Raw genomic sequence first — 16,949 nt, forward strand, 5'->3', positions numbered from 1 at the left:
GGTGCAAAAATCTAATGGCTGCCTGCAAACTGGAATTCCAAACAAGACACACTATCCCTGAAACTACTGAGCTTACTCAAGCCTTTATGACTCAGCATTTCAGATTTCTGATTCCTTGCACAAACACTGAAAAGCTGCCAATATTTTGACAAAATAATGTACCACCACTGATTACACACATTATTCCATTTGCAGACTTATACTTACTTCAGTTCGGTGAAAAACAAGTTGATATAATTCACAGAATCTATTTGCCTGATAAACGTTTCTGTGTTTTCCAGAAAAACCTGAAATGAACAGGAGTATGACCACTGTTATTCTGAACACTAAGAACATGTACATCAAGTACAAAAATAAATTCAGAGATCTTGTCTGGAAGTACAGGATGAAGGAAATGCTAAATTGGATCTCTCTGTATGATGTTGCAGTGCAGAATAGCCATTGCTGTTGAAAGCAGGAATGAAAGCACCACCTACACTTTTGAGAGCACTGTTTGGTGGATTCCAGGGCATATTAGTATGGCATACAACACAAGAGAACTGGGCAGACTTGCCTTGGGATTGTGGTCATAGAGAAGATTGAGGTTGATTCGCAGCTTCCTCATACACTGAAAAGCTTCCTTGAACATAAGCCTGGAGGAATGAGTCAAGTGGGACAGTTTACATAGTGGATAAGATGTAAATAAAGGAAATTGACTAGAGCTAAGCACAGAACCAGTGGGAAGAGAACAGCCTACACAATAAGCTGTGTAGACAGCCTTCCAGAAAAATGTGCAAGGTCAATACTGTTCATTGCTGACCCCTGCAGTGGGACACACCAGCCTCCAAGGCTAATGAAGGAATACAGAACTTAGATTGTTTTTATCTCCATTAAAAGAAAGTGTTACATTTTGTATCAAATTCCCTTTCAGAAAGTTTAAATGTAAATAAATTCAGTAAAAAATGGAAAACAGCCAGCTTAATCCTAATGTGATTAAGATGTCTGGAAAATGGAGCAGATGAAGATTTCTCCCACCCACGCAATTTCAGCACACATAATAAGCCCTTCAGTGGTGAAGTGAGAAGTACCTGGAACAGCTGAAAACTAGATTTCTAGGTGGTCACCCCAGAAAGAATTTTGTTCCCTCTAACAAGGTAAATTCCTCTGAGTTTCGCGTCCCTCTCTTTTCCAGGTCAGTCAGCCAGCCTCTAACAGCTCAGATTGTGGGAGGGAAGACAAGAATACACCAGTGCCATTTACCTGTCTAGCCACTTCCGAATCTGGGCAAGCACCAGAGCACGATGGTGAATGGTCTCCAGATTTCCTCTTGGCATCTATAACACAAGATCCACACAATTACTTATCTGTAGTTACTCCGCCTACATTGTGGGAAATTGAGGATTGGGCAATTTCTTAGGCCTGTCTGCTACTTGAAAGTGCACGGGGCTGTTTGCTCACCTCAGAGGACATGCAATTTCAGTAACAGTGGAAAAATACCTGAACATTCTCTCAGTTCAGAAACATTTCTACCTCAAAAGGCTGAACTCTCAACTAGGCATGACCTACAGCAGTCCGATCAAGTTTTCATGCCAGCCCTACTCGGAGGAGAATGTTGGGCTCCACACCTGCAAAAGTGCCTCTCAAATTACATTCTTCTCCATTCTGTGAATCTCTGGTGCTTCTGAAGAGTGAGTTCAGCAGATAACTAAGTGCCAAGGCTAATGGAAGGCTGCTAGTAAGTACTAGGAAGTGAGTCTTGAAATTCATGATGAGAGGCCACAGTATGTAGCACTACACTACCTCAGTCATTAGGAACTGACTAGCCCTTCTCTGTTTCGCACATGCCTATCTGGCCCATACTGAACCTAACTCCCAAAGGCATGCTCAAAATCCCTTTCCATCCAGCTAGGCAGCTGGAGATCTGTGAGGTGCTATGCTGCAGCACTGCAGAGCACGAGCTTTGTAGCACTGCACAGACTGTTTGCAGGTTAGCCAGGTGCCACTGTGACAGACCCCTGCACACCCTGATAGCACATCAGCAGATGTGGGCAGAGCACTGACCTGCAGCACCACCTTTGTGTCCTGGGGAACAACAGTGACGATACGTGAACCTCGCTCCACCTTGCGCAGGGTCTCGCTGCTGGGTGCAGCAGCACTGCTCAGGCTAACCTGGAGGGCTGAAGGCAACATTTATCAGCACACATGGCACACGCAGCACAGTGCTCCATTAAGGATTTTCTATGCTGTAGGCAAGGTTGTACTGTACCAACATGCCACCAGTACAGCAGCAAACTTCAACAATTCTTGACAGGATGAGAACTTGCTGAGTGCTAATGACTGCTGTACCTGTACACAAAGCAGAGGTGTGTTCTTTGCACAACAGTATGACAAAGGTCAACAGGCCAGATAAGAGTACCACTGAAGGGTGTAGTACTGCCTTTACCAAGGTCATTGTACTTCTCATAGTCAGTCACTACCAGAAACTCTTTCTACATTAAGCCCCTTTCTACCACACACCCTCAAATAGCACATGGACTTCTTCTTTTTGACATGGAGGTAAGAGACAGAATGTAGAGTTAGGCTGTTGGAAACAGTGTAAGAGTCAACTACAGCACAAATTCTCATCCCTGTGAAAAGTATGTGATAGATATCAGTTCCAGGAGCTCCTTGCTCTCTTGCAAATTTCTGAAAGCAGCTCTCTTACTCTCATCTCTTACACCCTTCCTTTGAGAAACCCAGATACAACAGGTTTGGATGTGAAAAATGGGGACATCTTGTGTTTCCAAGACAAACGCTACAAGTTTGCAGCGGGCAGTCAGTGCTGATATTTACCCTTCACTGATAAGTTCTTCAAGCAGAAGCACTGACAGGTGTGCGAGTTGGTTGTCACCAACAAAAACTCATTGTATGTTGCAAATGATGTGATGTTAGAAGCAACCTGTAAAAAAATGAAGTTTATCACACTTTAGACCAGAACAGGGAAGCTGCCTTTGACAGAGAAAAAGCATATGAAATGACAGGCAAAAGCTCTGTACCTCAATATCATTAACAAAAAACCGGCAACGATCCGTGAGGCCCAGGATCACCTCCTGCAATTAAAATAATGACAACTATGAGCTATCAGCATCACAACCTCCAGTCTTTCACAACACTGACAAGCACTGGATTGAAGTACCTTATAATGAGGTAATGAGTACCTCATGTGAACTACTTAGAGAAGCCAGACAGCAAATCATCCAGCCTCTCTTCTAGGAGGACTAAATTTGAACATCCTTAAACACTGCTGGTTGAAAACCCAGCTTGGCCTACCCTGTAACTGCACAGTAGCAAAATGGAAGCAGAAACCACGCTAGAAATCTAACTGCTATTCTATTCAGCAGAACTTGGTCTAGGATACCAGAGGAAAGGCACCACTACAGAGGAGAGCAAAGCAGCTTCCTTCAGCTGGATGCACACTGAAGGAAGAAAACCCCTAAAACAACAGAAAACTGGCTAGCCATTCTTTAAGCTATTGTAACTATCAAGAAAGCAACTCCAACAGGAAAAACCAGTAACAGGACATTTGCAGTAACTCAGTGCAGGCTTATTTGTTAATAGGTTAAGTTCAAATAAAACAAAGCAAAATGGTCCTTTCAAGAAGAGTGTGGTAGTAACTGCTAGAAATTTCAAATCTGAATTTTCTTACTCTTTAATGACATTATTTGTCGTATTCATAGAATGAGGTGATTGGGTGTTAACTACAATCCACCAGAAATGCTCTAGAAGGCAAGTAAAGATAAGCTCTCAGCTCTACAAAGGGCTTTATTAAGAACATCATGAACTAGTATCACTGGGCCCTGGGCCTCTGTACTTTTGGCACAGAGAACAACTGAGTAGGGAATTTAATCTGCTCACAGTCTTACTCACTTCACCACTGATCCTCGTGATGGAAGTCTGCACACAGCGGTAGGGGAACTGAACAGCAGAGTTACTGCTACTCCGCCAGGGCACAAGGACTGGAGTAGAAGCCTCTAAGGAGCAAAGAAGATCTAATTGTTTTCCAGCCAATCAAAAATTCATACATTAAAACCACATGACATGAATCTTAAGAAAACCAGAACTGGGAATACACTACACTATCTGACAGATGGGAAGAATGCTGGCACAGAAATCCAGGACACAGCGGACAAGAAGGTGGTAACTTCCAGGGGCTCAGCAGTACCTTTATTCCACTGTGAAATGAGAGAGAAGATCTGTGGATGTGGCAGTATGTCAGCATTGAACTTTGTGTGTGTGCATATTCATGTTAACATAGGCATGTGTATATATATAAAGTTACCTTTAACTGAATTCTGACACAAACCACTAATTTCAACCCATTTCTGAATGGGAGCAGAGGAAATATAAAAGCAGCACAGACTACTCTGCAAGAGTCACTCTAGTCTCTGAAAGTCAAATAATCTCATTAAATCTTTTAAGAAATATATAACAACTACACCAGGTACTTTAACAGGCCCAGCTTACCCCACAGGTATTTTAGGATCCGTCTATCAGTCAGCTGCAGAGCTACAGTTTTGGTCACTGGGCTGCAGTACAGGCTGATCACTTCTCCATCTACAGGCACTGACAACCTGATGCAAGACAGAGGAAACACAGAACATCAGTAACAGTAAATACACTTAAGAGCAGATACCTCACTCCTGCCTTTCTAGTAGCCAGATGAAAAGATGCACATCCTCAGCATGGACATATTTTATCCATGTAAGGATCTTCTGCAGTCTTCTCACACTATGTCAGCTGACAGTGGCATCACAGAGTACCAGCAACTCCAGCCAAGAGGCATCTGCCTAACAGTGCTGGTCACTGTCTGCACTCTGCAAACACACCCCTCTTTTTCTGTTCTCATGCAAATCATTCTGTCTTTGCTGGGTGAGTGTGCAAAAAGCAACTCTCCCCATCTTTTTGGGAACTATAATTCTGTATCCCAGGTGGCTTTGAGTCTGGTTTTAGCTCAACTGGCCCCACAAAGACCAGGAGGAGGAGGAGGAGGAGATGCAGTTTTGGTGGCTACTGGTCCCCTTCTGGACCTTGATAATGGTGTGTAAAGGGTAGAATGGAGGAATTCAGTGTCATGTGCCATTCCTTCTCCCCAAGGGCCTCGAATTCCAAGGAACAGAGCTATCCTGTTACATGCATGTTTTATGTGCACCCTTGCCAGGCTGGGTGTAGGCATGAGGACTACAAGCAAGTGCTGACCAGTAGGCAGCTTTATGAGATGTCTGGCTCTCCCACCAGAAGACAGCTAAATTCCTTAACTCATGGCCTCCAGGCTGCAGGTCTAATAAGAGACTTAATCCCTTCTAGGCACTGTCCAGAAGTGTTCTCAGACTTCAGCCACAACTGACAGATCTCTAGTACCGTAAATTCAGGTGCTCTTCTTCAGCTCCAGCCACGTGAGGCACTGCAGTCAGATGGTGAAGGACAGACTGAGCAGCATGCTGACCTTGACCAACAACCAGGAAGCTGCCATCTGGCAGCCAGGTGAGAAATCGGAGCCCCAGAGGATTCATCACTTCATTGCTGCTGCTGCTCACATCGAGTCTGTCACAAAATAAAAGAGGTTTGCACACAAATAGAACCTGACTTCAGCAGGCCATCTCACTACAGAGGCAGAGGACTTCCTAAACACAGCCTGGCTATTCAAACAGACTGGGAGAGCTCCAGTGAAGAAACACAACTACCTACAGCATGACTCTTGCCACAGGCTGAACTGGAGATAACAGATGAGACCTAGAAAGCTCCATCTATTTTCCCTAGGTAGTACTGCTTCCATGCCAACTACCTCTAGGAACAAATAGCAGGCATGGTGGGATTTTTAACCTCAACACTGTCTCTGCCACACGCAAGCAGCTCTGTTGCTCTATGTGTTGTGACCATGGGTCTGGGCACTGCATGATCATTCCTTTGTGCACCAGGCACAGAAAGGCACAGGAAGGGATATCTCAGTGCTGTTGCTAACAGTCACTAGATCCTCTAGATTGAGACCTCAGTAAAGGGCATTTCTCAGCACTAGCTGCAGACACAGTGTCAACAAAATGAAACCATGTTATCTAACAACACCCTCTTAAAAATCTTGAGAAAAGTGGTCAGAGATGTGACATCTAAAGCATCCAGTCAGGTACAGCTCTTTTCTCCCTTCTACAGGTGTAGTAGTTCTATATTACCTGTAGGTTTTATCCAGGTATGGTGTTTCCACAGCTGCTTTAAAGCCATCTCCTCCCACAGCTCCAAATTTGACAGAAGGGTCATTCACTGTACTCTGTCCTAGCAAACAGAAAGCACAACAATGCAGGGTTTAGAGATTTCACCCAACAGAGCCTCTTCCATCTTCAATCTTACCAAAAAGTAGATGCTACATGAAATTATTAAAAAAGTCAGAAAATGCCATCCCTGCCTGTACAGCCAAAATGTAATTCTCATTAACACTTTGAGGAAGATGATCCCCTTCCAACATCCCAGTTCAAAACAGCTGTGTCCTCACAGCAACACTGTATATAGAATTCCTCTGGGAAGTGCTAGGTGGCCCACACAGATTCTCAGTCACTTCCTAGTGACAGTCAGCATCATGCCATCAGAGAAGCTTATGCAAAATACCATGTGCTGCACTCAAGCTGAAGCTAGGCAATGGAGTATTATCAGCACAATTACATAGGCAAGTGCCAAACACTGTCTTTTCACAAAGTTAATGAACCATACTAGTCTCCCAAGGTACTGTTCTCAGGAGCACAGGGTTTCTTTTAAGGAAGTTGCAACATGCTCTCACCATATCTGTACAGAGAGATCCTGTTATCAGCGTCCAGGACAGCCATGTCCCCGCTACGTTTGGGGTCGGTGTGAAATGCAACCTGATTAACTGCCTGCTGGAGCTGGAGCTCATATGTACACATGGGTGGAGGAACCACAGCATGATGGAAGGCTGTGACAAGCACTTTATCTGTGGAAGAAAAGAGAAGAAAATCCAAGATGCACCCCAGTCCAAATGTTAGTGCAACTCTTTCTGGATTCTTTCTTGGAAGCAGAAATAATATTCTAACAAAATGGTTGCTGCACTCTTAGTGGTTATCATCATTGAGCTACCCCACCTATCAATTACATGTATCCCTCCTTAAAAGCTTTGTAGAAACAACTAAAAAAAGAACTGAGTATAAAAGGCTCCCCCATCTTTTCTGACCCTAGAGCTAGAAAACTGTTCCACTACTTACCTCCATCTATAACAGCCACATTTGCCATATGCTGACTGTTCTCCCCCAGACCATGGTCTGTGGTCCAATGCCAGTCATAGAAGAGGTACTGCCAGCCCTGGCAGAGTATATGTAGTCTATACAGGTTCTCTCGGTCCCATAGGAGTGACACCAGCTGATTTTCCTCCAAGCAACCAAAGTGCAGACTTTGCTTCAGGTACCAGTGATAGTTCCCTGTGGTCCAAAGCTGAACTGTAGAAAAATAAATAGTTACCACAGACTAGTATTTGAGACTCAGCTCAAACTCCTTCCCAACCACCACTGCCCTCCTAGGGCTGGGTTAAGTGAAATAAAAATAACAGTTCTGGTCTTCAGTTCTTGAGCTGTGTCAATACAACACACAGCACAAGAAAACAACGCACTTGTTTTGTGCAAAAGGCAATCCTAAAATTCACTGACCTGTCCTTGTGAGATGGTACCCTTGTTTAATGAAGGGCTTAGACCTTTAGAATACCATTTTACCACTCCCAGTTACAGCAGCCTGGAAGATGCTTTGAACTCAGGCTGAACTATCAGTTCTTCCTCATCAGCTGTGCTGGTTTTGGCTGGGGCAGTTAATTCTCTTCACAGTGTCAAGTATGGGATTGTGTCTTACATTTGTGCTGAACACAGGGTGGCTAAGTGATGTTTTAGTTATTGTTAAGCGGGGCTTACAGAGAGCCAAGGTCCTTTCTGCTCTTTGTACTGTGAAGCTGGCAAGGAAGCAGGGGATGCATAGGAGGTCAAGAGGGGACACAGGCAGGACTAGCTGACTAAAGGGGTATTTCAGACCATATGACCTTATATTCACATATAAAGTGAGAGGAAGAAGGAGGAAGAGGGGGATATTTGGAATGATGGCATTTTTTTCCCAAGTAACCACTACACATGATGGGGCCCTGCTGTCCTGGAGATGGCTGAACACCTGCCTGTCCATGGGAAGCAGTGAATCGATTCCTTGCTTTTTATGGAATGCATGGCTTTTCCTTTTTCAAAGCAAAGTGTTATTATCTCAACCCACGAGTTTTCCAGCTTTTACCCTCCTGATTGTCTCCCCAATCTTGCTAGTGGGAAGTGGGCAAGTGACTCTGGGGGGCTTGGCTGCTGTCTGCAGTTAAACCTTGACACCAGCACAGCAGTCTAAAAGCCATGGCCAAGCGTCCAGTGTCTCCTACCCTGCAGGTAAGTACCCACTACTAATGACATTTGCAGGCAAGTGTTAAGAGCCAAAGCCTCATGGAGTGCTCTCACCGTAAGTGTTTGGTTTGGAGTTTTCCACATTCAGGTCTTCCAGCCATATAGCCAGGATTGTAGAATCTGCATTCCAAAGCATTTCATTAACCTGCAGAAATAAACATGGCTCTTACTGATGTTCCTGGTCCCAGAATGTTTACAAGACCAGGAGGTGTTCCAACAACAAACAGTTGTACGACATCAGTTAACATACAGAGTGCTCGTGTATTGCAAAGCTCCTGACAAGGCATCCTGAGAAGGCCACAGATGAAGAAGCCACAAAAATGACAGCGGCGTCCTCTCTGCTTTCTTTGACACTGAGGAAGCACCTGCCAAAAGACCTCCCAGCATCCAAACACAGAAGCTGAAGTAACACCCTAGCAATAGCTCCACTTATTGGGGATAATGTAAGTATATAACCTCAGTCTTGCGATGGCTGACATGCTGAAAAGTACTTTTGAATCATTTGCCTAGTATGAAGCATATAGAGCACAGAAGTACTCCAGGGCTACAGTCATCCTTCACTACATGTCTTTGTTCTACAGGCTTGCAGAGGGTATTGCATCTTCTCCACTGGCTTTTTTATTGTTCTCTTTTCAGGCCCCGTTTTCCATTAGGATAAGCACAAAGTATTAGATTAAAAACCTCTTCCTAGAATCTGCAAGAGATCTAGCCCTCCTCTCCATTACACTCCCATCAAAGAAGTCCAGACAAAAAACTTACTTTGACTTTCCCCTTCTGGAAAGGGAGGGTGAACTCTCCATGAAGAAGTCCATTCTTTTCCAAAAAAAACCACATCATATCTGTTGAGTTTTTCTTGTGTAGATGCTATCAGGTTTCCTGAGGGCCTTAAAAAAGAGCAAAACGAAAATGCATTGCCCACACAGCAACTAACTGTCATTTTAAACCCCAGTCATCCCATATTTTTTTTCCAGTAACATGAAGAAAAAGACAACAGAGGATGTGTTTTACTCAGCACTGCTCAGTCACAGGTCCAGCAAAAAGCAGAGCTTATATCCACAGCTGACCAAATAATGTCAGCACTAGGAAAGGAACCTGCAAAATTTCTTTCTTTAGTTGAGCCCAAACTCAATTAACACCGACTATATGCAGAGAATGGATCCCTTCTTCCCACTTGTGATGCAAGTATTAGGATTTCAGGGTTTAAAGGGCTACTCTTCCTCATGTTGAATCAGAGGCAGCTTTCTTCAAGTTTTGGGAAAAATCAACAAAATGCTGAAGAAATTAAAATGATGCTGATCAAAGACTGTGACCAGCTCCGTGAGTACTACTCACTTCCAGGACAGTGCTTGTTCTAATCCTGAGATAGGCTCACTTGTTGACTGCAGCACAAGCTCTCTGCTCCATACCCGGACCTTCCGAGTACCTGCAAGTTGAGAGAGCAATGAGACAAAGGTCTAAGGAAACACTGGGAAAAGACTTTCCTAATTTAATGAGGGCAGAAGAGCATATTTTGATGCATTTCTCTTGTGCACCTTAAGAGCTAAGAACTTATTCTATGTCAGGCAGTTCTCCCATAGTAACCAAGTGACTAAAGGAACTGTATTAGGAATTTTGGTCTGATATAGTTCAGCCATAATAATTTCCCCTTCCAGTTTTCATCATAAAAATGTTAAAATTTTGCAATAAATTCATGATCGTCCTAATCTGAAGTACTGAAGGTAAAAACCCAAACACGTGGAATAGCAGTGTGGTTTGATGCAGTTCAATATGTTGACCAATACACCTGAACTGCTCAGAAAATAATATTTATAATGGAAAACATCAGTCTTAGAAGTAATGCATATGCTCATCACCTCTTTGACTTCAGGGAAAAAACAAAGGGAAAACTATCATGAGTATTTAAAAAAAAAGTGTGGAAGGCTAAACTCTAGTATGAGGGACAGTGGGTATATGAACTCAAAGAGATTCATCCATTTGACACTGAGAGGCTATCAGGTACTGCTGAAAGCTTAGGCAGCTGAAAGAAACAGTCCAGATAGTACCTACAAAGTAGTACTCCCTCCTGGAATCTCACTGAACTGAAAACTGCAAAGAAAGTATTCAAAATATCCTATCTATAAAATGGCTCTGAGAACATCAGAGCAGAGAAAAGGGCAATGAAACAGCTCAACTCCCACTCGCTTTAGGTGGCCAACAAATCACAAACAGTTCTTGCCTTACCTAGATTCTGCTTAAGAAGCCCTTTACACATGCTGGTATTTCAAAGAAGTTTGGTGCCATACCTGTCTCTGGACAGACAGCACTCACTGCAACAAACTGCCCGTCTCCTCTCCACGTCACCCGAGGCCTGCCATCGTCCCAGGCTGGTGCTGGTAACACTTCCTGAAACCACATAAAAGCAAATTCCATCAAAGCTGGGGAAGGCAATTGCTGTCTTTGTCTAAACAGACTGCTCCTTCAAGAGCCTTAGGATGAAATCCATCCATTAAAAAGTGTCAAGACTAGTAAGTTAAAAGCTCGCTATTCAAAAACATTGTTTTAGGAAATATTAGAATTAAAACTATTTAAGTCAATTTGCTCCTCCTCCAAGTGCATATAATTGTCTCTTCACATGAGCACACACAGTTCTTCCCATCCACCAGGGTCTCTACTTATGGACAGCAGTGCATAAGCCAGACATGATAAATTGAGATTTATTCAGGACTGACGCTGTAATGACCGTAAATCTTACTTTGAGTTCTGTTTGAAAAGTAATAAGTTCTTGAATTCAAACTAAGATAAAAATGTATTATTTCAAACAACACAGAAACAAACAAAAAGCAGTCTATGAAGAGAACTACCAGAAAGGTGGTAGCAAATTGGCACCACAGGAATTAGAGAAACTCTATTTGTGCACATTTTCCCTGAGAGAGCATTGGCTTGACACAAAAAAAAACTAAACAATATAATACCGTCTGTTTCCGATGTGCTGCCTGCTTCCCTTCTGATCCATGGAATTGTGTCTCCTTTTTACCCCAACCAAGAGCAACAAACTTTCCTGAAGAAGAAATAATCCTTGTAGTGGAAGATTTACGGATAATACCCCAACTACTGTGCACTATGTACATAAACACAGCTTCAAGCTGCCGTCATCTTCTCCCCAAAAAACCTGCTGGGAAGTTATGTAGTCTAGAAAGTACTTTCATACATGAATTTATGCTGACAAGTAATAACATTGACTTTACCCTTCAGCTGTCCAGCAGCATTACAGGCTAAATAAAATGTCTCCTGAGGCCTCAAAGTGCTCAGCTCTATCTCCTTACTTTCCACATGCTTACAACATATGAGTTACATCAGCTAGGATAATTTCATGTCAGTGCACGTCTCACCTTCTCCGAACTCATCTTGGTGGATTTGCTTCTCAGTAATTGGTTCAAAATCCCGTGTCATCATGATGAGTGTCTGCTGACCTGCAAGGCAGATATTAAGTACAGTATTGGTAATGGTATCTGCAGCAAGTAAAACCTCAGATGTTCTCCTGTGTGCTCCTATTGTTCTGTCACAGACCCGAATATAGAAAACATAGCACTAGAGAGAACGTATCCTTCAAAGCAAGAAACCTCAAACTGAAATGGAACACTTCCAAGTTTTTCTACTCAAAAATATGCTTCCTGGCCTAACCTTAATAAGTCATTTTCACCTTCCAAACAAGTACCTGGCTCCTTTTCTCTTGAGATATTAAGGATAAGAAGGCAACTGGGAACAGTAACCATGGATTTATGAAGAGTTCATACCATCCTGATAACCTCCTACGATGATATGACCAGCTTGTGGATATGGGGAGAACAGTGGATTTCATTGATCTTGACTCTAATAAGGCTTTTGATGCTGTGTGCCACAATATCACCACAGACAAACATAGGAAGTATAGGATAGATAAAAGGACAGTGAAAAAAACCAGCTGAACTGCCTCAAAAGCTTGCTAACACTGTCAATAAGTGCAGCTCCAGGTCAGTCACTAGCATGCCTCTGAACACCAGGGGCAATGATTAACATCTTCCTTAATGACCTGTAGCATGGGACCCTCAGCAAGTTTGTAGATGACACAGAACTGGGAGATGCAGCAGGTCCAGCAGAAGGTTGTGCTGCTGTCCACAGGGACCCTGTCATGTAGGCAAGATGGGCAATCCAGAACTTAGCACATATATTTCCTGCCAAAGGCCAAGAAAGAGTTTTGTTACTAAGAAGTCAAGTGGTGATATAAGCAAGTCTTTATGTTTTTGAGGCAAGATCAAATATACTCTCTGGGAAGATTTTAAGGACTAAAATCTCTTCCACAAAGAAGCTCTTTGGGCCTAACCAGTTTCTGCTTGGATCTATGAAGCACTTCATGAATCATGAAATTAAATCTAATGTATAGGATCTGGTAGAGCTTTTTCCACTTTAAGTCTTAGTCCAAACATTTTCTTCCTCTCTCTCAATTTTAGTTGTTTTGTGCTTTGGCCATAGAGAGTTTCACTCTTACAGACAAAAAGCTTACAGGCTGTTGTAGATACCTGTTGCAAGCAAAACAAGCTCTTGGTCAGGACTCCAGCTCATGACACTCAGACCGCTGTCCACACTTCCAACACATTCCACCTGCAAGACCAAAATAAGATCCCAGGAACATGACTGTAGCACTATCCAAGCACGAAGGCAAACAGTCACCAAGGTAAAAGAAAACTGTCACCTACTAAAAAAAAGAAGTCTAACTTCACACTTTGTGTTGAACAAAACTAAAGAAACATTTCTGACGACAAATGGTTCTAAAATGCTTATTAACCAAGTCAGGTAATACAGCGTCTAGCACATTCTACCACAAACAGTTTTAGAAAGAGCTTTATTCTGCAACCCTTATGCCAGCACATAGAGTGCCAGTACTAATACAGCCAGATAGGACTTGTGATTATATTGGTAAATATTATTTAGTAAAAAACCACCGACATAATGACTCCTACCTAGACAATTCCAACACACAGGTATACTCTGACCAGCCTGTGAATGCTGAACTGGACAACTGTATATACCTGCACCAGTGTCAAAGTTTATGGAAAATCGGTTTCACTGGGCTGTCATGAGCAGCAGGCAGAGAACTTCTGTTATGTCTGGTTACCCTGACTTGCAAAAGGTGTGGAACAAAACAACAAATACCCATTCATTGTGTTAAATAGCAAGATGATGCCATTCAAGGAATTAGGCTTGGGTGTCACAGTCTTTTCAGGTAAGAAAAGTGAGATTGGGCACCAGTCAACACAGTAACTATCACTCTCGTAGAGAGGGTTTCAGAATAAGCAGAGGAATCTTCCAGAACTCTTTCTTGGTGCCCAGCCTGCACCAAAAGAAGACTGGAAAGTAAAGCAAAAAACCAGAAAAGCAAGCCAAAACCCCACAAAATAAAGAATCTGAAGTTACACCTGTTTGCTGATGCATCTATCACTGCAAAAAAAGTCTCCTGTATCACGAGCTCTGTTAATTTCTATTCCCTTATGACATGTTTTACTCTGCAATACAGGACACATTTTGCAGATACAGCTAAATGCATATTTAAGTTGCATCTGCAAATCAAGTGCAAACATAAAAAAAAGTTCCAAAGCTGGAAATAACCACAATTTTACAGCTAACCCAGACAGACCACTGTCATCTCATGCCCATTTAAACCTGCTTTGTTGGAGTGGTACTGCGGAAGCTGATTCAGATATCAGAGGGTGCTGTTGCAGTGTTTAAGTGCCTTGCTGAAGATGATACAAATCTGACACTGAGGATTGAACAGGAAGCAAGTATCTCAGTTACTGTCACATCCGAAGTCAAGTCACTATGTATCCACTGATAATGGTAGCTACACTGAATGGATTACTTTATTCTTCACCTAGTCTTAGCAATACCGTCTTTCTGTAAGACTCTCCAGCAGATCCTTTGCTGCTGGAAGCCCACTGACCAAACTTAGAGGACCCAGGCTACGGCCAGGCAAGCCATCATTTCAATTCTGGTTCTTTTACAGAGCATATGTTGTCTTTAATCATTCTCAAAATTACCACAAAAATTAGCTTGTCTGTCCAGAGAATGGAGATTAGAAACAGTTCAGTATGCAATGAATGTACAACTGGTGCCTAAAGGAATTGTAAGTCTCACTCTTTGTTCTGAATTTCCTCAGTACTGTTGAGTCTTTCCTGCCATGTTACCTGTTTCGTGCTCAGATTGCACAGTAGAATGTCTCCAGCTGCTGTAGCAACACACACACTCTCCTGCTCTGGAAGATCTTCAAGACCCACAATGCATCCACTTCCATCCTCAGGCAAGAATCCATCCACAGTCAGAGAAACTTCTCTTGACACCTTGATACAGAAAAGCCAATGGCTTACTAATTACACATCACCTCACTGGGATATTTGAAGAAATGACAGTGTAAAAGCCATAGACATATTTATTTCATCTTACTACAGTTCCACAAAGCATTAAATAGTAAAAAGAGTGTGTGAATGGCACCAGAAAAAAGCCAACTTGCAAGCACTTATCTTCACTTATCCATAGTAAACTGTGAAGATCCTCTTATGGTAAAAGTGATAGAAGAAAATGAGAAAACCCAAATACAGAAGCAAACAATATACAACTTCCAGTGTGCCTTGCTAATTATCTTTAAACACCTTTTTCATACTTCACCACGGTATCAACATTAAGAGGTGCACGGGTAGCTGCTTAAAGTGCACTGCTCTTAAAGGCATGCAGACTTCTAGACACGGCACAGAAAAAAAATTCTAAGGAAAATAACCTGGACGGTTAAGGTGCAGCAATATTTGAAAATTAAATCTCTGGAAAGCTCCAAAGATCTTTTTTCAGTTAATTTCAGAAATGAATGTACTAAAGGATTAGATGCCTAAGAGTTGCACAGTGAGAAGAAAGTAACCCAGCCCTAACAGGAATTCATGACTCAATAGCATTTTATTCCTTTAGTGATACGTTGGGTTTTTTTCCCCTCTAGTGCAAAGTTTCAAAAGCTTCCTCTTGTACTCTTCACTATCTCTTTGCCTGCTGGGCTCTGTTTTGTGAGCCTGTCCGGATGCAACTGTTCGCCAAGTCGTGCTTAAGACTAAACCACCCGAATGACACGCGTCAAAACAGCCACGCTCTTAAAAAGGCAGGTTTAGTACTTTAGAAGCACAAAAAGCCTCTCCAGCCGCCCAGCCCACGGCACGGTGAGCCAGCAGCAAGCCCCGGAACCCGCAGCCCCGGCCGCCGAGGGGGAGCCGCTCCAGGACACGGCGCTAAAGCGCCATTCCAGCTTTGCAACCAAAGCCGACCCAACACACCGGCAAGCACCAGAACCCCGCCCGCAGCCGCGGCTCTCACCGAGTCCCTGGCGGCATGCAGCTCCACGAGCCCGTACGGGGAGCCCACGAGAACCGCGCCGGGCTCGGCGCCGAGGCAGAAGCACTGCGGGGCGGCCGTGGCGGCGGCGGAGCGGCACCCGCCGGCCCGCAGCAGCCGCAGGTTCCTCATGGCGGAGGGAGCGAGCGGGGCAGGCCGGGCAGCGAGGGAAGCGGGGCCGCGCACGGCCTCAGGGCGCCGCCATGTCGCGCAGCGCGGCGGGCGGCGCAGGCGCCGTGCGCGGGGGGCGCTGTGGCGGGCGGAGCGCGGCCGCTCCTTCCCCTCACGGCCCGTGCGGCAGCGCCGGGATTGCGGCGCCGAATGCGGCGTGCCAGCTCCCCGTGAGCCTGCACAAATAACAGAATCACCGAGCCTGAGGGACAGCTTCAAGGTCACCCAGTCCAACCATCCACCCAGCAGTGCCCCTGTAACCCTTAAACCACATCTCCAGATCCAGATGCTTAAATATGAGGGTTGGGGGACTCCACTGCCTCCTAGGGAGACCTATTCCAGTGCCTGACCACCCTGACAATCATAATTTTTTTTTCCTAATGTCTAATCTGAATCCCCCGGATCAAGACCATTTCCTCTCCTCCTCTCACTGCAGCACGACAAGAAAGACTGACCCCCACCTCACTACAGCGATGGGTCACCCCGAGCCTCCTCCTCTTCTGGAGACTAAACAACACCAGCTCCCTCAACCCATTCCCATAAACCATGTTTTCTGGTCCTTTCATGAGCCTTGTTCCCTTCTCCATATATGCTCCAGCACATCACTGTCGTTTTTAAAGTGAGCAGCCCAGAACTGACACAGCACTCGATGTGCAGCCTTGCCAGTGCCAGTGTATAAAATGACAGTGTGAGCAGGATGAGTCGTTTGGAGCCATTTGGGCACTAACCAGCTGCAGAACGCCAGCTGAGACTTCCAAGGCACTTCTGCAAGGACTTCCAAGGCCAGCCTTCACATAGGTTAGGGCTGCCCTGATGCCACTGCTTCTGTCACACTCTGCCACCTCCCTCCAGGTGTGGCTGAGGGGCAGCAGCTAATTCAGCCTTCAGGGGGAAGGACTTCATACAATCACAATTACACCCTTCACACTTCCCTCTTCTCCTAGTGGAGCTAGACTCTCATCA

At 44.2% G+C, this 16,949-nt stretch overlaps 1 protein-coding gene across 1 annotated transcript in view; it reads right to left on the reverse strand.

Annotated features, from left to right (window-relative positions):
• ELP1 (elongator acetyltransferase complex subunit 1) overlaps nt 1-16,048 on the reverse strand; it is a 29,266-nt gene extending 13,218 nt beyond the window's left edge. The window contains 22 exon segments of the mRNA XM_079330918.1: nt 208-287; nt 554-632; nt 1,240-1,313; nt 2,041-2,156; nt 2,812-2,917; nt 3,015-3,068; nt 3,886-3,989; nt 4,483-4,589; nt 5,377-5,559; nt 6,183-6,282; nt 6,782-6,952; nt 7,221-7,451; nt 8,490-8,580; nt 9,195-9,260; nt 9,262-9,319; nt 9,768-9,858; nt 10,718-10,817; nt 11,387-11,472; nt 11,804-11,884; nt 12,971-13,052; nt 14,633-14,785; nt 15,798-16,048. Coding sequence (XP_079187044.1) covers nt 208-287; nt 554-632; nt 1,240-1,313; nt 2,041-2,156; nt 2,812-2,917; nt 3,015-3,068; nt 3,886-3,989; nt 4,483-4,589; nt 5,377-5,559; nt 6,183-6,282; nt 6,782-6,952; nt 7,221-7,451; nt 8,490-8,580; nt 9,195-9,260; nt 9,262-9,319; nt 9,768-9,858; nt 10,718-10,817; nt 11,387-11,472; nt 11,804-11,884; nt 12,971-13,052; nt 14,633-14,785; nt 15,798-15,947 — 2,363 coding nt within the window. The 5' untranslated portion in view covers nt 15,948-16,048.
• Between the last annotated feature and the right edge of the window lie 901 nt (nt 16,049-16,949).

This window comes from Erithacus rubecula (assembly GCF_903797595.1).
Source record: "Erithacus rubecula genome assembly, contig: SUPER_Z_unloc_1, whole genome shotgun sequence".
Lineage (NCBI taxonomy): Eukaryota > Metazoa > Chordata > Aves > Passeriformes > Muscicapidae > Erithacus > Erithacus rubecula.